Source organism: Zalophus californianus, chromosome 6, assembly GCF_009762305.2.
Source record: "Zalophus californianus isolate mZalCal1 chromosome 6, mZalCal1.pri.v2, whole genome shotgun sequence".
Taxonomy (NCBI): Eukaryota; Metazoa; Chordata; class Mammalia; order Carnivora; family Otariidae; genus Zalophus; species Zalophus californianus.
In genome coordinates, this window is record NC_045600.1 from 58,929,438 (window position 1) to 58,956,352 (window position 26,915).

The 26,915-nt window shown below is 36.0% G+C and overlaps 1 protein-coding gene across 1 annotated transcript in view; it reads right to left on the reverse strand.

Moving 5' to 3' along the window:
* The window catches only part of TTC6 (tetratricopeptide repeat domain 6), a 203,354-nt gene that overhangs the window by 95,661 nt on the left and 80,778 nt on the right, over positions 1–26,915 (reverse strand). The window contains exons 5-7 of the mRNA XM_035728139.1: positions 25,556–25,689; positions 20,634–20,828; positions 7,270–7,411 (exon numbers count right to left, since the gene is read on the reverse strand). Of these exons, the coding sequence (XP_035584032.1) occupies positions 7,270–7,411; positions 20,634–20,828; positions 25,556–25,689 (471 nt within the window). The remainder of the gene's footprint in view (positions 1–7,269; positions 7,412–20,633; positions 20,829–25,555; positions 25,690–26,915) is intronic.

Genomic DNA, 26,915 nt, shown 5'->3' on the forward strand with positions numbered 1-26,915 from the left:
ACCTGAGTCATTTGTGTGCCCTATCCCTCCTGTCAGCAAGTTACCCTGAATAAAACTGTGTGAATAGTATGCAGTTGTTTGCTTCGTTTTTCAGTCTCAATGTGCCTTCTCAGTCTGGAGGATACTTTACTGTCCCTCCTCCACCTTCTAACACAATGCTAAAATCTTTATCTGATAATATTAAAAATAAGATATTTTGATATTATATATATAGTAAAATGTTGATACATTTGAAGAGTTACATAACTCGAACAAATAACCGATGTACAATGTTACAAATCGGGGCGCCTGGGTGGCTCAGTCGTTAAGCGTCTGCCTTATCTCGGGTGGTGATCCCAGCGTTCTGGGATCAAGCCCCGCATCAAGCCCCGCATGGGGCTCCCTGCTCACCGGGAGGCCTGCTTCTCCCTCTCCCACTCCCCCTGCTTGTGTTCCCTCTCTCACTGTGTCTCTCTCTGTCAAATAAATAAATAAAATATTTTTTTAAAAATTCACAAATCATAAATGGGTAAAAAATTCACTCAAAGTACAAAACAACAATAGTTTTTTTTGTTTTTTTCATTTAATTTTATTTTATTATGTTAGTCACCATACATTACATCATTAGTTCTTGATGTAGTGATCCATGCTTCATTGTTTTCGTATAACACCCAGTGCTCCACGCAGTACGCGCCCTCCTTAATACCCATCACCAGGCTAACCCATCCCCACCCCCCCCCTCTAGAACCCTCACTTTGTTTCTCAGAGTCCATCGTCTCTCATGGTTTGTCCCCCTCCCTCCGATTCCCCCCCTTCATTCTTCCCTTCCTTCTCCTAGTGTCCTCCATGCTCTTCCTTATGTTCCACAAATAAGTGAAACCATATGATAATTGACTTTCTCTGCCGGAGTTATTTCACTTAGCATAATCTCCTCCAGTCCCATCCATGTTGATGTAAAAGTTGGGTATTCGTCCTTTCTGATGGCTGAGTAATACTCCATTGTATATATGGACCACATCTTCTTTATCCATTCATCTGTTGAAGGGCATCTCGGCTCTTTCTACAGTTTGGCTATTGCGGACATTGCTGCAATGGACATTGGGGTGCATATGGCCCTTCTTTTCACTACATCTGTGTCTTTGGGGTAAATACCCAGGAATGCAATTGCTGGCTCATAGGGTAGCTCTATTTTTAATTTTTTGAGGCACCTCCACACTGTTTTCCAAAGTGGCTGTTGCCAACTTGCATTCCCACCAACAGTGTAAGAGGGTTCCCCTTTCTCCCTAACCTCTCCAACATTATAACAATAGATTTTAATGTATCAAGGCATGAAAGTCATTGATGTGCCTTTAGCTGTGGGAATTATCACTTAATACATTCTCGTTTAGCTATACAAATTATCACTCAAGATTACCTTTATAACTAAGTTTAGTTGCTCTTTTTTTTTGCTCTAATGATCACAATTTTTTATTAAACTTTTTTTATTTTGAGATAATTATAGATTCACATGCAGTTTTAAGAAATAGTAAGAGAGATCCCATCTATCCTTTACCCAGTTTCCCTCAAAGGTAACATCTTGCAAAACTACAGTACAATAACACAGTCAAAATACAAAACATTTTCATCACAAGGATCCCTCATGTTGTCCTTTTATAGACACACTCATCTGACCCCCCCAACCTGAAACCCTAGAAACCACTAATCTGTCTTCCATTTCTATAATTTTGTTATTTCAAGAATGTTATATAAGGAAACCATACAGTATGTAATCTTTTAAAATTGGCTTTTTCAGTGTAATTCTCTGAAGATTCATCCTTATAGTTGCACATATTAAGAGTTCCTTCCTTTTTATTGCTGAGTGGTAGGTGCATGTTCAGTTTTTTAAAAAGGTGGGGGGAGCACCCGGGTGGCTCAGTTGGTTAAGTGTCTGATTTTGGCTCAGGTCATTATCTCAGGGTCCTGGGATCAAGCCCTGTGTCCATTGGGCTCCACACTCAGTGGGGAGTATGCTTGTCCCTCTGCCCCTCCCCCCTGCTCATGCTTGCTCTCTATCAAATAAATAAAATCTTAAAATGTGTATATATATATATATATATATATATTTAATCTCTTGAGACTTTCTTGTTAATGCAGTTACTTTTAACTTTATTGTTTAGCTTCCAAATATTTGGAGATTTTTTTGGTTATCTTTGTTATTGTTCTCTAATATGATTCCATTATGGATTTGCTCTATCTTGGTATATGTCCTTTGGGAACTTGAAAAGAATGTGTGATCCTGCTTTCATTGGGTATAATGTTCTATAATTTCAACTAGATTCTATTGGTTAATGGAGTTTTTGAGTTCTCCTATATCTCTGCTGATTTTCTAAGTGTTTTCATCAATTATTTAGAGAGGTGGTGACATCTCTAACTGTAATTGTGGAATTGCCTATTTCTCATTCCAGTTTTTGCTTCATATAGTTTGCAGGTCTGTTCTTTGGTGCACACGCTTCTTAAGACTGCTATGTCTTCCTGGCAGATTGACACTTTTATCATAATATAATGCCCCTCTGATAATTTTCTTTGCTTGAAAGTCTGCTTTACCTGATATTAATGATATTAATATTAACTAATAATCTGCTTTTCTTTATGTTTGCATGATATACCTTTTTTTTACACCTTTGTTTTCAACCTCCTATATCATTATATTTGAAGTCAGTTACTTGGGTTATGTTTTTCAGTCTACTCTGCAATCTCCATTCACTTAATTGGTGTATCCAGACAATTTATATTTAACTTGGGGATTTAGTCTAACATTTCATTTTTTGTTTTGTTTGTTCTCTCCGGTATCTTTTGTTTCTCTGTTTTCTTTTTCCTGCCTTCCTGTTACCTGGATATATTTTTAAATTCCACTTTTATTTATCTATGGTGTTTTTGAGTGTATCTCTTTGTATAGCTTTTTAGTTTTTCTCTAGGAATTACATTATATAAACATAATTTGTCAAAGTCTACAAATGTCATCATTTTACCAGTTCAAGTGATATGAAACCTTACCTCCCTGTATGCCCTTCCCCATTTATAATTATTTTAAACATTTCCTCTATATACATTTAACAACATGATAATTTTGTGCTTCAACTGACAAACATAATTTGGAATACTCAAAAGGTGAAGGAAACTAATGCTTTAATCATATTTTTGCTTTACACGTTTTTGTTCCTTCTAGATATTCCAAGATTTCTTCTTTTTATCATTTTCCTCCTATTTAGAGAACTTCCTCTAGTCATTCTTTTAGGTCAAATCTGCCAGCAACAAATTCTCTTTCCTTTCATCTGAAAACGTCTTGATTCCCCTTCATTCCCAAAGGATATTTTCTCTGGATATAGGACTGATTTCTGGCCTCCCTAGTTTCTGATGAGAAATCCACTGCCATTCAAATTGTTTTTCTCCTATAGATAACATGTTGTTTCTCTCTTGGTGCTTTCAAGGTTTTTTCTATGTCATTACTTCTCAGAAGTTTGACTATTATGTGGCTTAGTACAAATTTCCTTAGATTTTTTCCTGCTTGGGGTTTGCTCAGCTTCCTAAGTATGTTTGTCTTTTTCTAAATTTGGAAAGTTTTCAGCCATTATTTCCTCCTACACATTTTCAGCCACCACCACCTCCTCTTCTTTTTCTTCTCCTTACAGGACTTCAATAACACATATGCTAGATTTTTTATTTACGCCCACAGGTCCCTAAGGACCTGTTCCCACAAGTCTGTAAAAATTTTTTTAATCTATCTCTCTTTGTTGTTCAGACTGGATAAATTCTATTCTTCTATCTTCAAGTTCACTGATTCCTGTTCTCCTCCACCCTACTTTTGAGCCCATCCACTAAGCTTTTTATTTCAATTATATTTTTCAATTCTAAAATGTTTGTGTTTCTTCCCGATGTTTTCAATTTCTTTCCTAAGACTTTCTATTTCTTTTCTGTTTATTTTTGTTATTTGAAGTATAATTGACATATAACATTATATTGGTTTCAAGTGTACAATATAATGATTTGATATTTGTATATGTTGCAAAATGATCACCACAATAAGTCTAGTCAATATTCATCACCATATATAGTTACACAATTTCTTTTCTTATGAAAAGAAACTTTCAAGATCTACTGTCTAAGCAACTTTCAAATATGCAATGCAGTATTGTTAACTATAGTCTCCATGTTATACATCTCCATTACTTTTTTATTTTATAACTAGAAGCTTGTACATTTTGACTCCCTTCACCCATATCTCCCACCTCCCCACCCCTCATCTCTGTCAACCACCACTCTGTTCTCTGTATCTATGACCTTGTTTTGGAGGTGGTGGGTTGTTTTTAGATTCTGCATATAAGTGAGATCATTTGTCTTTCTCTGTATGGTTATTTCACTTAGCATAATGCCTTCAAAGTCCATCCAAGTTGTCACAAATGGCAAGATTTCATTTTTATGGCTGGATAATATTGCTCTGTGAGTGTGTGCATGCATATGTGTGTGTGTGTGTGTATGTGTGTGTGTGTGTATGCTGTCACATTTTCTTTATCCATTCATCCATCAGTGGACATTTAAGATGTTTCCATATCGTGGCTATTGTAAATAATGTTGCAATAAACGTGAGGGGGTTGCATGTATCTTTTCTAGTGTTTTCATTTTCTTTGGGCAAATATCCAGAAGTAGGATTATTGAATCATGTGGTAGTTCTATTTTTAATTTTTTAAGGAAACTGTTTTCCATTGTGGCTGTACCAATTTACATTCCCACCAACAGAGCACAAGGATTCCCTATTCTCCACATCCTCATCGACACTTGTTATTTCTTGTCTTTTTGATGATAGCCATTCTAACAGGTGTGAGGTGATATCTCATTGTGGTTTCAGTTTGCATTTCCCTGATGATTAGTGATGTTGAGCATCCTTTCATGTAGCTGTTGGCCATCTGTATCTTTTCTGGAAAAATTCTACTTAGATCCTCCCATTTTTTAATTGGATTTTTTGGGGGGCTTTGTTTTTGTTCTTGTTTTTTGTTATTGAGTTGTATAAGTTCTTTATATATTTTGGATATTAATGCCTTATCAGATATATGATTTATAAATATTTTCTCCCATTTAGTAGGTTGCCTTTTCATTTTTTTTTTTTGAGATTTCATTTATTCACTTGAGAAAGAGAAAGAAAGAAAGAGAAATAGAATGAGCAGGACCCTCGGATCGTGACCTGAGCCAAAGGCCCAGAGGCTTAACTGACTAAGACACCCAGGTGCCCCGGTTGCCTTTACATTTTATTGATAGTTTCCTTTGCTGTGCAGAAGCTTTTTAGTTTGACATAATCCTACTTGTTCACTTTTGCTTCTGTTGCCTTTGCTTTTGGTGTTAAATCCAAGAAATCATTGTCGAGACCAATGTCAAGGAGCTTACCATCTGTTTTCTTCTAGGAGTTTTATGGTTTCAGGTTTTACACTCAGGTCTTTAATCCATTTTGAGTTAATTTTTATGTATGGTGTAAGATAGTGGTACAATTTCATTCTTTTCCATGTTGCTGTGCAGTTTTAACACCATTTATTGAAGAGACTGTCCTTTCCCAACTGTATATTCTTGGCTCCTTTGCCAACAATTAATTGACCATGTAAGCATGGGTTTATTACTAGGCTCTCTATTCTGCTCCATGGATCTATGTGTCTGTTTTTATGGTGATACCACACTGTTTTGATTACTAGAACTTTATAATATAGTTTGAAATCAGGGAGCATGATACCTCTAGCTTTGTTCTTTCTCAAGACTGCTTTGACTATTCAGTATCTTTTGTGGCTCCACACATATTTCAGGATTGTTTGTTCTATTTACGTGAAAAATGCCATTTTACTCTTGATCTTATTTAATGCTTCTGTTTTAGCTGACACTCCACTAGGCTTCCTCTGATACAATCGCAGTGGAGAAGGGGAGATGTGGTCATTACCACTACTTGAGGATAGAATTCCAAGATCCCCATGTGGTTGCAAATGACAATATGGAGGAGGAATCTCATTAACACTCTGTTAAGATGAAAGTCCCAGCTCCACATTCAGCCTTCTTTGATTCCACCCTGGCAGGGTGTAAGAGTGCCTCATTATTTTCTGGCAAGAGTAAGGTTTCAATTTCCCAGTAGGCTTTTGATGGTGAGGGTGGGGCCACTTTTTTCTGTGGTATTTAGCTGGAATGGAGCAGTTATTGTCTAAAAATTTTTCTGTCTTGCTTGCCTATCCCTTTCCTGTTTTTTTTTTTTTTTTTTTTTTTGGCTAAAGAGAGTAGGTTTTTGTTGGAGCTTTTTTTCCTTTGCCAATTTTTTGTTTCTAGGTTAACAGATTTCTCAGCACCAAGTCTAGTATATATGTAGCAAAAAAAGAAAACCCAAGGAACTAACTCACTGCCATGTCATTTCTTGGGTGCCAAAGTTTCTAGTTAATGTGCTTTGTTCTCCACTTTTCAAGAGCCTTTTATGTTTGTAAATCAGCATTTTTAGTTGTACTTAGCAGGAAGAACAGGGAGGAGTAAAAGTACTTTTTCTCCATCTTCCCCAGAAGTACAAGGCTTGCAACAACTTTCAAGAAACTACTACTTAAGTTTTGGTATATTATCTAAAAAATATATCCATAATTACATTAAAAATATATTAAAATAATATTTTCCAACTACGCAGCTGTGTGAGACCAGAATTTTCCTCATATGTTTCAACCAAAACAACCTACCACAAAATTGAATGCAGAAGCAGACAGCCATCTTCCAGTAAGCCACACATTAAAGAGATTGCAAAACATGTGAAACAACCCTAGTTTTCTCCTTAAATTTTTTGTTTTCAAAAATGTAATTATTTTTCATAAAAACACATTTTATGCTAATATTTTGTTACTGTTATTTTTAGAAAATAAACACTTAGCATTTTCTCAGTTTTAATTCCCAATATTTGTAAATGTCAATAGATATAACCCACACAGGGGCACCTGGGTGGCTCAGTTGATTAAGTGTCTGCCTTCGGCTTGGGTCATGATCCCCGGGTCTTGGCATCGAGCTCTGTGTCCAGCTCCCTGCTCAGCAGAGAGCCTGCTTCTCCCTCTCCCGCATCCCCCACTCATGCACGTGTTCTCTCTCTCTCTCTCTCTCTCAAATAAACAAATAAAATCTTTTTTAAAAAGATATAACCCACATAAATAATTATTGAGGTCCTCAGTGACTCCTAAGATTATAAAAAGGGTCCTGAAACCAAAAAGTTTGAGAACTGTAAGATAGAGAAAAGTAATATTTAAAGGAAGTTCTTACTTCCTCTCCCAAGAGTTGTAGGTGTGGTTTGTGAGCAAGCTGTCTAGGTCTTTGTGTCAAATGAGGTAGTACCACTGGTGGTGGTGGGAGGACAGGAACACATTCTTGATTGCGATCCATAACAGGAATTCCTTGCAGTATTCTATAGTATGATAAAAACAATACATTGTTTTTTTTAGGTCACTGATGAGTCTCATTTCATATCTCTGCTGAAATAAACACGTTAACATTTGATATCTGTACTAGGCAGAAATAGTGCAGAAGTCAGATAATTAGAAATGGGAAATAATTCAAAATAATTTCTCTTTGGTTCTGTATACATTTTAGTAGTAACCTTTATGATGATTTTATTATATTAAAATAAGAAATTCACACTGTGAAAGCTTAATTACAAAAGAAGTAAAAAGGTCTCTACTTTCTGATCACTGACCTGTTCCCCACTCCAGGCCCACAGGAAATGGTCTCATTTCTTAGAGTGAGGTAAAGTGTCAGCCCAAGCAGAACTGCCTTCTCACAGTGAAGTTTTCTCTTCTTGAATCATATCTTGCCAGGATGAACCAAAAAACTATGGCATTAAGTCTTCCCCTCTAGGCTACACACTATACATATATGTTAAGATATACATGAGATACAAAACTTATAAGCAAAGGCCTTAATTAAGCCAAAGAGATGAGTTAAGTGAAAATTTGAAGGCAAAATGTGTTATTTATGATTGACTTACAAACTGCTTTAAAATAACGTTAATTGTGTATTAAATTGTGTATTAATTTGTACTAATTTTTGCACTTGCTATAAAAGAACTATAAAATGAGTACAAAATGGGCCTGCACCGACAATGGCTGTATCAATTTCACGTGGAAGTATTTAGAGCCAACGGTCCCTCTTTTTGATATACCATTATATGAACAATCACTTTATGAGCCATGAAATGTGAAGACTAAGAGTACACAAAGCACCCAACTGACCTTAGTTACTTAATAAGATGCTGAAACCCTCAGATCCTATCAGATCCTACCATACCTGCTCTTAAAGAAACAGGCCCACCCAAAGCTAGGCTTGTGGAGATAGGGCTTGCCAAAGTAGAGTCATGGAGAAAAGCCTCCTAGCTCAACTAGTCAAATATTTTAATTCAAAGAGAAGATAAAGTTCAACTGCCATTATGGTGAATATAGTAGACTGCCCCTCAACTCCCAAATTATCCTCCTTCTAATGTGCTTTCCTGAACTACTGAGGTAAAACTCTCCAGCAGCCAGTGTCCTAGATGTGACTTAGGATCCTCTAATCAGATGCACTCACTTACAATTTGGAAGGCAGAAGGTTCCCATGTTTTTGTTGGCAAACAGTTATGGCAACATTGAGGTCTACTGTAGCAGTGTTTCAGTTAATAGTACTTTGTAGGTTGCCTTTCCTTTTTTGGTGGGGGTGGGGGGGCAGTGAGCATATCAAACAGAAATACTGTGGTTCCAGAGTCAAAAGCGGGACAGTAGAGGCCACTGGATCCCTGAATCAGAACTAAGGTGTTATGTTGCCAGTACTGGCTTCCAGATTTACCACCTTCCTGACTATACTAGAAGGAGCAGCTCCCTTGGCAGCCAGTTAAGCGTGTTTTGTGAGTAATCTCTGGAAGCCCTTCCTGCCTAGAGCCCATTTTCCCAATCCTTCCATTGATTTTATAAGCATCAAATTCTCATTACTAACTCCCTTTTTGCTTAAAATGACTAAAAATATTTGTTTTCTTCAACTGAATCCTGACTGATACATATAGGAAAAACAAAGAACAGGGCAAAGTCTGTTGGTTGCAATAATGAGCCAAGAAAGCACATACGTCAAGATCAGTAAAGTATTTCTAAGATCAGGAAGGAGAGGTGTGACCTTAAGAAGCCATCTTGAGATACTGCTATAATTTTATCTAGCTCTATACCAAAAACAAGGTAGTAAGAGTCATTCCCATCTTATTGTCTTTTTACATTCCAAATGTTCACTAAAGAAACAGACATTCTGGTTGACAGGAAGAGAAGTGAAAGAAGCCATTGGATATTTTAGAATGAATAGCTGTGCTCTGGTAGATGTGTGCAGAGAAGCTTAGTGAAAGCATATGCAAGATTAGCAACTGGTTCTGTATGACAAAAATGAATTATTTGAAAATTTTCTCCAGACTTTCCCTACTTCTTTCTTTATTTCCAGAGAGAAGAACTTAATCCTTTGGAAAACACCATTTCAGATGGAAAATCTCTTCATAACCGTCTCCTTCACTCCCAGCAGTAATCACTGGTTCTGCTCCTTCTCCTTCCATGGTGTCTGTCCTGTCCATTGCATTTTCTCTCATCTGAGTCCTATGATATCATCGTTACTAGCCTCTTACCTCAGACTCTCCCACCTCCAATCCATGCCATATACCCTGCCAGAGGTGTCAACAGTCACCCCTTTCCAAATACTTTAATGACTACACACACTGTATAAACTCAAGTTCCTGAACCCCACATTCAGGCTCCTCCACAGTCTGGGCACCGTCTACTTGCCAATCCCACTTCCCTTCCCTAACTCCTGGCTGAACCTACATTCACTATACAAAAGGTGCCTAAGGGGCCAAGATTACTAAGGGGCGGCAGGGAAGACAGGCAAACCAAATGACAATACAGTGTGGCTGCAAAAAATGATGAAAAGAAGACTTTCAGATCACAACTCCCTCATGACACCTTTATAAATCCCCCTCTACCCAGTCAAAATTCATCCTTCCTTCCCTAGTTTTCCTGCTGCATTTGATCTGATCTTTCATTGTAGAATATACTACTTCTAATTCTGTGTATCTTTTTCACAGTAGACATAGACTGGTCTGAAGAAAAAGGGAGTCTTACTCATTTTCTTTCTTCTGTGGAGGCAAATGTAGTAAGTACTGAATAAGAATTGTTGTATTTTGGCTCAGCACGAGAAGTCTCACAGCCAAAGCCAGTCCCACACTCTGTCCTGGGGCACTGAGAATCACAGGTACTGTGGTGGTTCTCAAAGGGTGTTCCCTAACCAGCATCATTAACATCACATAGAAACATGCTAGGAAATGCAAACTCTTGGACCCCCATTATACTCAATGAATCAGAATCTCATGGTGGACCTGTTCATCTGTGTTTTAACCAGCCCTGCAGGCGATTCTGATGTACACTTAAGTGTGAAAACCACTGATGTACTAAAGTCTTTCTTAAAACAGTCTGATCATAAGAATATTCTGGGAGGTTGTCAAATCTATGGCCTCCCAGATTCCTCCTCTAGAGATTCTGATTCAGTGGGTTAGGGATAGAGCCTAGGAATTTATACACTTATCATAGACTCCAAGTGGTCCTTATCGGCGGGGGGGGAGGGAGCCTAAAATGCACTGATATAGTGAGAAGAGCTAGCTTTTGGAATGAGGCTAAAAACCAGGATTTTAGCCCCACTTTGGGCACTTGGTGTTCTATGTGGGGTAGGTCACTTTTCCTTCCTAGGTCTGTTTCTTCCTCTATCTACAGCAACAGTGATCAGGTCTTTCAGGGTCTAATGCTTCTAAATAACATATGTGAGAGTTTGCACATAGTGCATGCTCACTAAGTGGTTGATATTATAATTATTATTGCTTTTATTGAGGGTATTGAATGAAGGAAACATGCCCACCTCTCTCAGAGTGAGTTAAACCTCTTTCCTTGTCTCCTATGGGCCAGAGATATAAAATGTATTTCTTATTGTAGATTGCTATCAAAGAAGCTTAGAAAACATTTGCTCTAAGCTGTGAGTACTTTTTTAAAATCTCTGCATACTGGGGCGCCTGGGTGGCTCAGTGATTAATCGTCTGCCTTCGGCTCAGGTCATGATCCCAGGGTCCTGGGATCAAGCCCCGCATTGAGCCCTGCATCGGGCTCCCTGCTCAGTGAGAAGCCTGCTTCTTCTTCTCCCACTCCCCTTGCTTGTGTTCCCTCTCTCGCTGTCTCTCTCTCGCTCTGTCAAATAAATAAAATCTTTAAAAAATAAAAATAAAATCTCTGCATACATACTCTATGAGCTACATAAAAGTGAACATGAGCTCCATCCTTTGATGCATAGAGAAAGGGTCTCCCTCCAGCACCCTTCTACCCTCCTCCATGTTACTCTAACACAGAAGTCCCCCCACGACATCTTTGCTATCCCTTCCTTAGTGAATTTATCTTTCTCCTTGGGGTACAAAACCTGGAAGAGGCTTCACAGGATGGAGCTCACAGTTGCTTTTATACAACTCAAAGAAGATGTGTACAGGGATATTTTAAGAATGTTCATGTGTAAAGTTTTGCCAAAATAATACTTACATGCAATAGAGTATTCTATTCTACACAACAGTTTTTTCAAGTGCTTGCAGCAAGCCACAAAATTGATTTCACAGCCCCTTATTGGGTCACAATCTACAATTTAGTTAATAGTAACTTACAAAGAATGTTGTTGGCAAAGCAAACTCCTAGATCTAGAAAAAACTTTAAGGGTTTGTCTTCTTGAAGATTACAAATAATTTTCTTTAGTATAGTCTTCAAAATTTGTAGCAGAAGTAATGAACACTTTGAATACTTTTTAAAAATTCAGGGAATATAGGCTTAATAAAATAATAAATCTAAAGAAGAATAAGAATAAAACTATATAGATTTTCTTTTATTACAAAATATGATTAAGGAAGTGGATTTTATTTTTAATCATTGTAACTTCATTGTTACATGCAAACAGTGACATCTGGTGGAATGACATTGCTTTGCTTTAAAAAAAATTTCGGCTTTCACATATTGAGTTATGAAATCAGATAAATGTCCAAATAATTCCTTTTTTTATACTTCCATATAAAATCAAAAATACACTAATCTAATATCTCATGAAACATTGATAGTGCATAATAAAATGACTTCTGTAATCCCAATCTGTATTTTTTAAATATGCTTAAGGCTTACCTAGGTATAAGGGTTATTTATCAAAAAATGAATATAATAGAAGTCTAATTGAGGTTACTATTGATTCTACTTCTAACTCTGCCACCAACTGTGATTTGGAGTGTGAAATTTACCCTCAGTTTCCTCATCCATAAATATGAGAAGTTTAGGCTAGGAGAAGGGTAAGATCCTTGTGCTTCTGTGACATATCCCCAGCTAGACCTCAGACAGGAATTAAGTCTTATGTGCTTTGTGTATCTTGGGTCATTGTCTGGATTATGTAGCAAGGAACAAGGCTAACTAAGCTATGGGGGTGGGGCCAAGATTAAACCTAACCATTGAGGAATGGAAGACAATGCAGGAAATGGGGCATAGCAGGGAAAAGTCAGTTCCAGATACCCACATTGGAAGGAAATATAGAGCAGAAGATAGAACACAATATTCCGAACATAGGACAGACCACAGGTGGTAGTGGACTAGAAGTGGCATCAGAAAATTCTGGCTTTGGACAATGGCACGTTCTAGTGGGGGGCAACCGGTAATGGGTTGCCAGGCAGTATTCAGTGAAAGCTTTCAGTAATTAAGCAATTAATATCAGAGAAGTCTACCACAGTTAGCAAGGCCCCAGCCTTGGCCCAGTACTCAGAAATAGGATTTCAGTTGGCAAGAGGGAACAAGCAATGTAAGAACCTCCACCCTAATATAAGCAGAAGCCCTGCTTCCAATGTTGGGTTGCAATGGATCAAATATAAAACAGCAGGGTTAAATAAAATAAGAATATCTCAAATTACTCAACTAGAGCTTCTCAGATTCTTTCTGGCTTATATCAAGACTGGTTCTGAAAACAAGATAAGAACAAGTATTCAAAATGAAGCATGAAAAGAAAAAGTGAGAGGGTCTTCACAAGTTCACAAAACAGTAGGATATAATGGAAATCACATTTAGAGTCAGAGAGATCTAGATCTGAATCTTAGCTTACCAGCCCTATATACATGGATTAGTCACCGAATCTCTGAACTACATTTTCTTCATTTGGGAAATGGAATGGTTTTATCTGTCTATATAGAGTTGTTGTTAATACTAAATAATAAAGGGGTGCCTGGGTGGCTCAGTTGGTTAAGCAACCGCCTCTTGATTTCAGCTCAGGTCATGATCTCAGGGTCCTGGGATGGAGCCCCATGTCAAGATCCAAGCTCAGTGGGGAATCTGCTTGGGGACTCTCTCTCCCTCTCCCTCTGCCACTCCCTCCATTCATGTTCTCTCTCGCTCTCTCTCAAATAAATCTTTTAAAAAATACTAAATTATATAATAAATGCATCTCAACACGTTTTCTATTAGATAATTTTCTGTTTTCATAGGCAAATATCACTACAATATTTAGAAGATTCAGATAAAATCTTTGAAATGCAAGCACACTTTATATAGTTCATTTGTAAACTATAAGTAGTAGAGATAGTAATCAAGATCATTACTCATGTGTCTGTATTTCAGTTTTAAAATAAAAATCCTCGAAGGAATATAAACTGCAAAAACAACATCTTTAATATTATTTTCATAAGATGTATGTATATATAATATATGTGCATGCACAGAAAAAAAAAAGCCTAGAATAATCTTTATAATATAGAAAAAACAATGGAAAAGGCCGGCCTCTAGTATAATACTTAACAATCACAGAAAAAATATGTAGAGGCAAAATTCTCAGAACCTGGTCCATCCCACCCCCCAACATGTTTCAGGATTCTGAATGACTAAATTAGTAATATAAAACTGCATCTTCTGGTGCTCCTACTTAAGATCTAAACATAGTATTCTAATGCCTCCAAGATGAGCAGTCAAGAAATGCCAGGTAAATCTATCTGATATTAACTTTGGGCAACCAGAAATGACCTATCTTCATTCAAACTGAGTACACAGAAAAATCAAATATAAATTCTATGAAGAGAGTCTGAAATGTATAAGAAAGAAATATAGCATCCAAAAGTTATATGAAGAACATTCTTTTGAAAAAAATTTATTATAGAACTCAAAAAGTATTTTTTAAGATTTATTATTTGAGAGAGAGAGAGAGAGCATGTGAGCAGAGGGAGGAGCAGAGAGAGAGTGAGAGAAACAGACACCCCACTGAGGGGGGAGCCCAACTCAGGGCTCGATCCCACCACCCAGAGATCATGACCTGAATCAAACTCAAGAGTCACTGCTCAACCAACTGAGCCACTCGCTATCTCTCTCTCTCAGATAAATAGATAAAATCTTTAAATAAATAAATAAAATGGTAGTTAGAAGAAATTTTTAAAATTTATACCACAGAAAATGAAACAATTGATTTGTAACAAAAGTTTGAGAGATGAATGTACACAAAGTGATGATAAATGTAAAGGATAGATAATAAAGATCCAACATATGGCTAATTGATATATCTGAAGAAAGTCATTAGATAAATAGAATGGAAATACTACTTAAAATAAAATAGAAAAAGTCCTAAACTGAAGAAGTGTATTTGCGTATTTAAAGGGCTTTTTGTGTATCAGGAAAAATTAATTGAAAAGCAATCCCCTCCCAAACATGTGCTAGTGACATTATTTAAGGCAAAATTTAAAGTCCTAGAAGCATCTAGGAGGAGTAGAGAGGAAACAGATTACTTGCAAATAAAATAAAAATAGGCTGGCTTCAGATTTCTATCTCATAATGTTAGATCTCAGATAATGATGCAAACAAAAAAAAAAACACATGGATAAATATTGGCTAATATGATAGATTATAGGAAATAGCAAGAGAAAGAGAATATAAAGTAAGATGACAAGAATAATATCAAGTATATCTGATATAATAATAAATGAATAAGGAGTGATCCAACCTATTATAAGAAAATTTTTGATTGGCTTAAGAACTATTCTAGTCTATGCAATCCACAAGGGACACAACTAAAAAAGATTAAAAATAAAAGGGCAAACATATACCATATAAAGCACACAAAAAATAGGACAGAGTTTCATTTTTTATGGAATTAGTATACAATCTATAATGAAAACAAAAGGACCACAGTTAACAGTTTCTTCCTTCCACACACACACAAATTTGTATATAATCATATATCTGTTTATATATTTAGTTCTACCTCCTTTCAGCACACAGAACACTACCTTGTTCTTAATCGAGGTTGCATTGCATCTCATCATTGGATGTGCCATAAAAAAATCTTCCATTGATAAATACCCAAGTTGTTGCCAGTTTTTAACTATTATAAGGACAATGAACATCCTTCTGCATGTATCTTAGTAAATGATAGCATCAGCATATAGACAGTATTTAAAGCCATGGTCTTGGATAAGATCACCTTGGTAAGTAGGGGAGAAAAGAGGTCCCAGTATAAGTTTGGGCACTCCAGTAGTTTGAACTTAAGAGATGAGGAGACACCAGCAAGGGAGACTTGAGAAGACATAGTCAGGGAGGCAGAAAGAGAACCATAAAACAGTATAGTCCCAAAGGTTAAGAGATTAAAGTGTTTTAAGGAAGAGTTAATGCAACTGTGCAAAATCCTACTAAAAAGTCAAGTTGAGGACTGTGTATTTTACAGCAAATCTGATCATGTCATTCTTCCTCAAAAAACTCTATCAATGGCTTCCCAATACACTGTGAATAAGAATCTCTCCCCCAAGGCTCCATATACATGCCCTCACACACACATATAGGGCATCTATGAAATCCTACATGATCTTATTCATGCCTCCACTCAGCCTCCATTGCACCACTGCTCCTCCTGTTCTCCAACGCTAGACTTCCTTCCAATTCTTAGATGAGTTCCAACTGTCCACAGCAGGGACTCTCAAACTTCAACATGCATTCAAATCATCTGCATTTCTAACAAGTTCCCAAGTGATGTTGATTCACTCTTCAGGTTGCAGTGTAAGTTATCATTTCCTCAAACCTCCAAGATAATCAGGAAATCTTCCAAGTTTCCACAGCACCCTGCACATCTGCATATTAATTGTTACATTCCTGATAAGTAATTTACCACCGTTCTTTTCTGCTAATCTCCACATTCCCTGAGGGCAGGGATTATGTTAGCACATGCTTCCCTAAGTGCCTAACTCTATGCCTGCCACACAGTAGGTACACAAAAAATATTTGCTGATCGATTTAAGTGATTATTCAGATCTGTTTTCCTTGACATGAAAAGATAATTACAACACAGTTTAAGAAATCAGGTTACAACATATTAGGTACACAGCATTATCCCAGTTTTTTCTATGCAATTTATTTGCATACAGAAAAGTCTGGAATCTGAACCATGAGAGACTATGGACTCTGAGAAACAAACTGAGGGTTCTAGAGGGGACGGGGGTGGGGGGATGGGTTAGACCGGTGATGGGTATGAAGGAGGGCACTAACTGCATGGAGCAGTGGGTGTTATTCGAAAACAATGAATCATGGAACACTACATCAGAAACTAATGATGTAATGTATGGTGATTAACATAACAATAAAAATTTTAAAAAAATACTAATGATGTACTGTATGGGGACCAACATAACATAATAAAATAAAATTAAATTTAAAAAGTCTGGAATCATCTATTTAAGAATGTAAACAGTACTATCTCTGGATGGCAAGATTTTGAATAATTAAAGGGTTTTTTGCATTTTCTTGCATATTTGCTAAAGTACTGTTTTTATTATTAATTTGTAACAAAATAATAAATGAAATTAAACATTAAATTCTGACAGCCTTTGGTTTTCCAACTGTTGCAGTTGCCACTGTTTTAATGTATAGAACTAACAGTCTGTCCATATTTTTTCAAAATGTGACTAAGATTTTCTCTTGTAATCTGAAGCCAAGTGGAGGATTAGGTCTGGGATCTATAGCCTAAGCGCTGCTTACCACGAGGAAGCTTGGCTATAAGGTGAACCTGACTTGAGAAGGTCAGCCAATGTTTGTAGGACAGCATTTTTTGCTAGCTCTCTCTTTATTGATGGTGGATCAACAAAATACACAAGCAATTTTACATAGACAAGTCAGTGAAATAGAACATAAGTCCATAAATAGACTCAGTAACACACTGGAATTTAAGGTATGAGAAGTTGGCATTTCAAATTAGTAAGGAAAGAGGATTTATTGAATAAATGATATGCAATTGACCAGTCATTTGGGAAAAAATAATGCTTATTTTATCAAATTAATTACAGATGGATCAAGGAAAGCTATGATATTACTAGAAGAAAATATGAGAAAATACATTTAAATTTAAGTGTAGAAAAGCCCTTTCTAAGAATTATACCAAGACTAGGACACATGGAGAATAATTGCTATAGTTTTTACTACATAAAAATTAAGACTTCTGGATAGCAAAAAATACCATAAACAAAACTAGAAAGCAAACAACAAATTAAAAGAAAATGTCTAATATCTATGACATATAATTAAAATCTTTAATATAAAAAGATCATTTATAAATCAATAAGGAAGAAATGAATGATGACAAGAGAATATGAATTGATAGTTCTCAAAAGGAGAAAAATGGCCAAAAGACATCTAAAAATGTGTTCACCTTCACTAGAAATGAATAAAAACATGATAATAAAAAGATATGTTTCTTCATCAGATTAGAAAAAAAAATCAAAAAGATTGACAATTAGTTGTCTGATAAGGGTGAAAGGAAATGAACAGCATCATAAATTGTTGAAAGCAGTGTAAGCCTGTATAATTTTTGGGGGGAGAAGTCTGGCAATATGCATCAAAAACTTTAGAGCAAAAAGTTTAATAAATTATTCCACATTTGGAGTCTTCTTACATTGCAGCCTGGTTAAGTTAGTGAATAATATGAAAATATTTAAATGTTTACACATAACCTTGGGTGAAAAATCAAGTCTATAGAATGCAATACATGGTTTAAACACATGCACATACAAGAGATGTTAGAAGACTATTCACCAAACTATTAACTTAATCTAAGGGTTTAAACACCTTTAATGATTTACCTTATTTTAAAACCCCAAATCTAAAATTCCATGCTAATTCTAACTAAACAACTATAAACTTCTCTTTAGAATATAGAAACTTTAAAAGCAAAATTATAATCAATATGAAACATTTTTATAGTTCTCATCAAAATTGCTATCTAGCAAGATAAATGTAAGTTTGAACAATATATTGCTATTTTAAATAAACGTAAGTATGTACCTATGCTCGTCCATTAAAATATCCTTGGTGTTTGCCACAAATAACAATTACTATATGCAGAATTAGGAAAGCATTAAAACTATATTACCACAAATATTGTTATGCTTTGTAGTTAACTGTTCATCTCACAGAAAAACCAAAAACCACCAAATGAAAGGGTATTTTTGTGTTTACAATTACCTTTCTTGAGAACACTTATTAGTGCAGAAAAAATTATACATTTCTCCCAACTTGTAGGCTCAGCAGACAGATATATTTTGAAAAGGTTAAGCTATGTTTAGCAAGGTAATCCTCAAGAGATGGGTGCCAGAGAATTAAATATTCAGTACTTAAATTAACTTCTTATTTGGTACTTAGGAACAAATTGCCAAGAATTATCATCATCAAATAGAACATTTATTGACTCTGTTGGAAAAAGAATGATCTACTTGAAGAAAAAAAAATTCAGAATTGGAAAGAAACCAGTATTTTTAACACTTTGCATGACTAATAGAAGCTATAACTCCTCAAAATGTTGCTTACCTTACAGTGCTAATGGAAATTACTCAAAATAGTAGTTTCATGATTACTAGATTATGTTTATGTCTTTATTTTCCACTCTCAGCTTTAGCTTTTAAAAGATATTCCAAAGAATGTCATACAGAACTGTTACTTTCTACTAGAGAAGCAGGAAGTTTTAAAATTTCTGAAATTCTTCATATACAATTTGTTTCAAAAATTTCAAAACACTTACTTGCTAAATCAAAACTAAAAGACTTAGATGTATAAGATTATGAATAGCAAATAAATCCTTGAAAAATATTTTTGCCTAAATAGAAAATAAACGTAAGAATGACCCTCTTACAGGAATTCAAATTGCATTTCATTGAGATTACTGAACTCAGGGAAACTGGATGATTTTAAATCATGAAAGAATGCAGTAAAGTGTTATAATTTTTACTAAAAGTCAAGTTTGAGGAAATGAGCTCAGAATATACCATGAAAAGAGTGGGTAAGTTACCAATAATTCTGTGATAGTTCATGTAATTAAAAGTGGTCTTTTAAAATATTCTCATATTTTAATGAAATACTTAAAATACTTAAAATATTTCTATTTCTATTTAAATATTTAATGTTTTCAATATTCTCAAATGTGTCAGCGATGGTTTTTCAGGATTCCTATGAGCTCTTCTGAAAGGCAAGAGACTTACGAATATGCAGTTTCAATGGGCAGGTGATATCGCCCCCAAAGGAGTGAAAGTAGGTGCCTGGGGAGGGGGATGATGAAAACTTACTCTTCCTATATATATGGCATATATATCCACACACATATATATGTATATGTATATGTATACATACATATATCTATATGTATATATAGATACATATACATATACATATGTACATATGTGTGTGTAAATAAGATATAGTACTATAAAGAGATGCAACGTATATCCAGGTTATTCAAATTTAACGGGGAAAGGCAATTAGGAGGAGAAGTCTAAAAGCCTTCCTTAAAGGGATGGTAGTGAAAAAGAGTTTGAGAAAAACTATGTTAGACACATCTGGATTTTTATCATTATCCAAAGATGAGAACTTGGGCAAGCAGCCTGATATTATGGAGTCTAAGCTTCTTAAAGAATAAAATGGAAATTATGACTTCTTATAGTTGAAGATTTAAAAAGAAAAGGTGCAAAGCACACCACACAATGCTAAATAAGTGTGACCTCCATTCCCTTCTCTCCTCTTTTTTGAGGGTGCTATAAATTACATACTCTCCACAAAAGAATGCTCAGATGCCAAAGGAAAGTGAGACATGAAGAGAAATGGAAGAAACTCCAGAGGCAATGACTTTTGTACATGATCCCTGGACTCAAGTATGCCCAAAGGTGGTGTGAAATCTAAAAGACTGACTTTGAATCTCAAATCTGTGATTTTCTTAATTGTATAAGCCTAGCAACACAGCCTGATTTTTATGAGCCTCAATTTTCACATCTGTACCCCACAGAGTTGTTACAGAGAACAAATGAGCTAATGTATGGGACACCCTTTGGTAACTAGACACCACTAAACTAACGTTACCCTATGATAGGCCACGGTTCATGCTGTTAATAGCAGGAAATGAAGACGGTGTCCTAGCCTGTGTATGTACTGGGAAGAGATGGAAAAGGATGAAAACGGCTCCTCTCTAGTGTCTAAAAACAGAACTGAGTCTTCAAAATCTAAACCTCAAAGGCAGAATTTCTTTGACAGTTTAAATCTATTTTAAAAGAAAATCACCAGTGGAACTCTTACCTGTCTCTTCGTTCTTCATCTGTAAAGTGATTATCTAAGAAAGAGGTTCCCAATACCGCAAGCAAAGTATTATGACCTTTCTTGTCAGCTGTATGGTACACTCGAGAAGCCAAGTGCAAGTTAACAGGCAGCTCCTGGGCTGGGACAGTGGTGCACAGATCATGAAGGGTAGGAGAGGGGTAGTCTTGCAGAATTCTGCAACAGAGAAAAGAAAGTGGGCTTCTTTGATCATTTTCGGTCTTTTTGGTATAAAATACATTGACAGTTTAATAGAGGCTCTAAAAGGAGTGTCTAAATGTATAAGATTTAAAACTATAATGCTGGTTTATAACAAATTTAATATCACCATTAACTAGATCTTCAAAGTTATACATCCAACTTTCTGCTGAAGATCTCAACCTATATGACTTACAGATACCTAAGAAACAACAGGTATAAAAGCAAACTCATTGCCACCTCACCCCACATCTCTTTTCTCCTGATTTCTCTAACTCAGTTGGTGACATCATATCCAGCTATCATGTATTACATCTTTGCTACTCTGCTCAAATGCTAATGTCCCTGAAGAAATAGAACAATGTAGTGCATTATCCATTAACCAGCATCAGTGGAACCCAGGTCTCTGAAGTTTATGCAGCATCTTCCTTCCCACTATGCTAGAACTTGCCTGTCTCTTGCCTTTCCAAAGTAGAGAAGAAGGCATGAAGAGCTTTCTTAATTCCCATTGTCACTTGCCATCCAATCAACAAATACGTATCAAGTACCTATCATGTACCACTAATACTATTCTGTGCTAGATGATTTATACACATTCTAACTCCCACAATGAACTTATTATATGGGATGTATTATAATCCTTATTTTAGAGCAGGCTTATTTTGAAGCGGTCATAAAATTAGTAACTACTAGGATCTAATACAATGCTGCTGACTATAAGCCAATTTTTTTCCTATTACTGACTGTTAATGGCCCCTGAGGTAGAAGTGGCCCCTATCCAGTACCACTCCATCCCTTGGGGCACCTGAGTGGCCAGTCGGTTAAGCGTCTGCCTTTGTCTGCCTTTGGCTCAGGTCATGATCCCAGCATCCTGGGATCGAGCCCCGCATTGGGTTCCCTGCTCAGCGGGGAGCCTGCTTCTCCCTCTCCCTCTGCCTCTGACTGCCAATACCCCTGCTTGTGTGCTTGCTCTCTCTCTCTCCCTCTCTCTCGGTCATAATAAATAAATAAAATCTTTTTTAAAAATTTAAAAATAAATAACTAAAATTATACTCTTACATTAACAAAATGATGACCTTTTCATCAAATCAAATCCAATGAACTTTAGATCATGTTCTCTAGGACCTCCAAGACACAGCTGACAATATCGCCGACCCTTCCTGAAATTGCTCTTTCTTTGTGAGATTTTTTAAACCTGTGCTGTCCTAGCTTTCCATCTACCTCTCAAATTCATCATGATTTGATTTAGTCACTCGATTTTCTTTCTCCATCTTCCAAACAGGGGATGACTTCCAAGGTTGAACTCTCCTTTGTACATGGGTAAAGTAAGTTTCAGTGTTTCTATTTGCTCTTGTGCTGAGACCTCCCAAATTTCATCTCAGTAGCACTATCTCACCTAGATCCCTGGGCCTGTAAGATACAAAACGCTGAGCCATCTTTGACTCCTCTTCCCTTCACTTGCACATCCTAAGAAAAAATGAGCCTCTCTGGTGCCCAGGGCTGCTACTTCTCCCTCCTCACTTCCAACACACTTAAGTCCAGGTCCTCATCATTTCAGCTTGCATTCACAAGGGTCTGAGAGTTGGATTGAGCACTGCACACTCTGTCTCTCCTTCTCTTCTATTCCTCCTGCAAAATTCTATCGCATTGGTCTTTAAATTCTCTGCCCGGCACAACACTTCTCTGTTGCTTGCTGCATTCATCTAACTTCCTTTCTCTAAGTTTCAAGGCTCTTAATATCTGGTTGTACTTCTAACACAGGGGTTAGGGTCAGACTGCCTCTGTTCAAATCCTATTTAAAATTATCACTAGGTAATAAGCAAGTCAATTAATTTATTTATACCTTGGCAAACTGGAAATAACAACATTAGCACATCCTGGATAAAGTTACTTTAAGAAAGAAAGGAGTTGAGAGCAAACTGATGGTTGTCAGAGGGGACAGGGTGGAGGGGTGGGCAAAATAGGGGAAGGGGACTGAGATATACATACTTCCAATTATGGACTGAATAAGTCATGGGAATGAAAGGCACAGGAGAGGGAATATAGTCAGTAATATTGTAATAGCATTGTGTGGTGACAGATGGTAGCTACACTTGTGGTGAGCACAGCATAACATATAGAATTGTTGAATCACTAGGTTGTATACCTGTAACTAATATAACATTGTATGTCAACAATACTTCAATTCAAAGAAAAGAAAGAAAGGATTGAATGCATTTAAAATAGTGTCTCTCACATGGCAGGTATTAGCTATTATTATCTGTCTCCAGGACAATTCATGGGGACAGCAATACCTGTCAGTTCCTTCAGTTATGGATCAAATGCTGCCTATCTTTTTGTCCATGTTTAAACACCCTTTAAACAATACTTCCAAGACAAACTTCCCTGCAAAATTTGCTGGGTTTTTTTTTTTACAAATATCTCTTTTCATACATCTCCTTCTTCTTGTGCCACCCCTTCTGACCCTTTATCTAATGGGTTAATGCTGATCTGTCCAGCAACTGCTCCATGTATTCTAGATAGTAGCATCGTATAAAGAATTTAGACTTTAGAGTTGGCTGGGCCTAGATCAGAATCTCAGTTCTAACACTTGCAAGCTGTATCACTGGCTTCTCTGAAGGTCTTCTATAAGATGAAAATAAAAATCCCTAACTCTTAAAAACAATCCCTAACCATTGCCTTTGTAAAATGGATAATAATAAACAAACAGTCCCTGGCCTGTGGAAGTCTCAAGAAATGCTTGTTTTATTTTTATTTCTGTTGTCATTAATTTGTACTGGGCAGCACCTAACCCATCGCTATGCACAATATGGCATTATTGAATCACTAATATAAGCAGCATGGGGCTCAACAAGAACAGGACATAAAATCTGTACACATTTGAGTAGGGCGGGGTTTGGGAGGAGGTAAAACCAAAGCATTTGGAAATGCCTGAGACAAAGAAACCTAACTAAAGGAGTGAAAATGGGTGTCCAGAAAGCCAGGGATCCTAAGAAAGTCTTAGGACTGGGGGAAAAAAAAAAGAGGAGAGAAAAAGGTGAGCTCTGAAGTCAAGCTCATCTACATCATCATTCGGTCTAGAACAGGTCCTGGCTAGTGGAATGTACTTGAGATTACATTACCAATTTTTTTTCCTTGAAAAAGCACCACAACCAATCTGAATTCCTATGCTCCCATCATACTCTAATAACAGATTTGCAAGTGAATCTCCCTAGGTCATTGAGCTAAATAACATTATATTTCCAAGAGATGGCTGAATTTCCAAGAAAACAATTTAGTTTGGGAGCTAGTCACTGGTGAGAAAAGTGAGGTAAAAAAAATTGTTTAAAGAAAAAGGAGCAGTGACTAAAAGATTTTTAGAAACATTTTTCCAAAATTCTCTTTCATTATACAAATTTCTTAACTCTCACATTTTCCTTCCTCTGCATCTTATTCTTATTTCTCTTTAATGGAAATTTCTCATTTCAATTTTAATGGATTAACACAGTACTATATATATCAAAAAGATCTACAAATATTTTTGGCATGCTCGAGAAAGGCTGTATGTTTTTATAGCACACTCTCCTTCAACAGGACTATTTGTCATTCTTTGAAACACTAAGACATAAAAAAGAAAAGACTCTGACTCTGTGTGTGGCCACACTACTTTGCTTAATGCACTAAATGCAAGGTTTTTTAGGAAAAAAAATCAAGAAGTTTCTGCTTCATTGATAATCTGACAGTAACTATTTATTGAAGGTAAAATACTTGTTGTCTGCTGTCACTATTTGTTTTAATACATAATCTTGCTAACTAAATGAGCTTAAAGCAATGCAGATAAGCAATGGCATGTACAGGGTCACTTAAATGCCAATTCGACTCTTTCATAAACTTTGGAATTCTTTTCCCATGAGTCTATTCTCAGCTACTAAATTGTGAGTAATATCCATTTACAAAGTTTAGGCTGGCCATAAAAAGGTTGTCTTCCATGTCCAGCACACCTTTCAATGCCCTAAGCAACAACAAAAGCTAATAATTAAAGCTTCTTTAAGCCCCAATAAAGAGTCAAATGAAGAAGAATCTAGAATAAACCAACCCATAAAAACCTAGTGGTAAAATAAGGAGAAAACCAGTTTCAACAAGGTGATTGGCAAAAGATAAACCCCTAAATCTAAATTGCATTCACACGTATTATTCAAAATTGTGGTTGTATCCCTGCATAAGAATCTCTATTAAAAATTGGGAGGAGGGGAAATAAAACATGAAATGACAGTAGAGAAAAATAAGGTCATCTAAATTACCAAACTGATTGGCCTATGAACATTTTGTGTTGGGTTGAATTTTATTTTATTTCATCATAACAAAATTAATGAATATAGTAAGCAGTTAATCCAAATTAGTCATTACTGTGACCAAAAATATCAAATCTAACATTTAATTTTCCTTAGTCTCACAAAGAGCTATCTTTAATTCTAGTTATATCATTGTTATATCATTAAACTAAGTACATTGGCCAAAAACAGTAATAGAAAGAAGGGTGAAGTAGAGAACATATACCCCAACCATAATATCTGACACCAACCCTTCCTGTGGGAAAATTTAACTTAGACCTCATATATATGAATTTCTAAAATATTTAATTTTCCTTTAAAATTGCATTTTCAGGTATCAGTGCTATTAAATAACTTCTCTTCAGGCAGTAAAATTTGTAAACTTAAGGAAGTTACTTGTTTTTAGGTAGTTTTTGATGCCACTGGGGTTTTGGACACCTTCCTTGTCTCTGTTGTGGAATTTCTAATTTACTTTTTTGTGTTCGCTTAACTTCTTTTCCTCTGATTTGCAAAAATTCTGATGATTTCACCTTTAAGAAAATATAAAGTAGGCTGTTAACGAAAGTTGTAACATGAGAATTAAATCTTTCTCTCATATTTAATGGTCTATCTTATATTTAAACTCCTAATTTCTATGTATATTTTATAACATAATATAAATCCTAACGGTAAGTTGGTATTTTCCTCTAAATCCTTTTCTAAATTTTTACATATACACCTTCATAGCAATAAAAATATTAGTACCATATTTATCTATAATATTTTATTTATTGCCTGGGGCACCTGCATAGCTCAGTCAGTTAAAGCGTCTGCCTTTGGCTCAGATCATCATCTCCAGGTCCTGGGATCGAGACCCAGAGCCCCATGTCTGGCTTCCTGCTCAGCAGGGAATCTGCTTCTCCCTTTTCCTCTGCCCCTCCACCCCACTCTCTCTCTCTCTCTCATAAATAAATAAAATCTTTTAAAAATGTATTTTATTTATTGCCTTAAAACTATTAAAGAAGAAAAATAAGATTTTTCCCTCCGTAGATCTACTCTTCTTGATTTTTTTTCTAAGATTTTATTTTTTTAAGTAATCTCTACAGCCAACGTGGGGCTCAAACATAAAACCCCGAGATCAAGAGTCACATGCTCCACCAACTGAGCCAGCCAGTTTCCTTTTGGTTGATATTTTTAATAGAATTTGCCCTTAGTCTTAAAAGTTTGGCATGACTGGTGGTTGCAAGCACAAGCCAAAATGAATTTTAATGTTTCATATAACTGTTTTGAGCAATGTTTATCAATTTGTACTTCTTAGACTTGTACTGTTTTCTATTTCTACTGCTTGGGAAAAATCAAATGCATTTCTGTCTCTTAAATAATTGCCTTTTAATCATTATAGGTATTAGAAGTATTGTTTTCCTAGATTTCCTAGAAAATTTGCAGAATTCATGGTAATAGGTCATCAAAAGATTTTTTTCTTGGTGGGATGCTCTGTATTTTTTTTTTTTTTTTTTTTTTTGAGACTAGATTTAAGGAGGAAAGCAGGGAAGCTTTCCTTGGGGGAAAGCAGAGAGATATGATTGAATAAATAGAAGGAGGCCAGATAAGGGAGGTTCTCGTAAATTAGGTAGAGGGTTTGGGCTCCCAGCAGCAGAAAGGAGAGAGCTATTGTGATTTCTTTGGTAAAGAAATGATGATGAATAAGGAAAGCTCAGAGTACAGGCCATTCTATCTCACCACTCAGTTAATGTTTGAATTTCCCCTACAGTTTCTC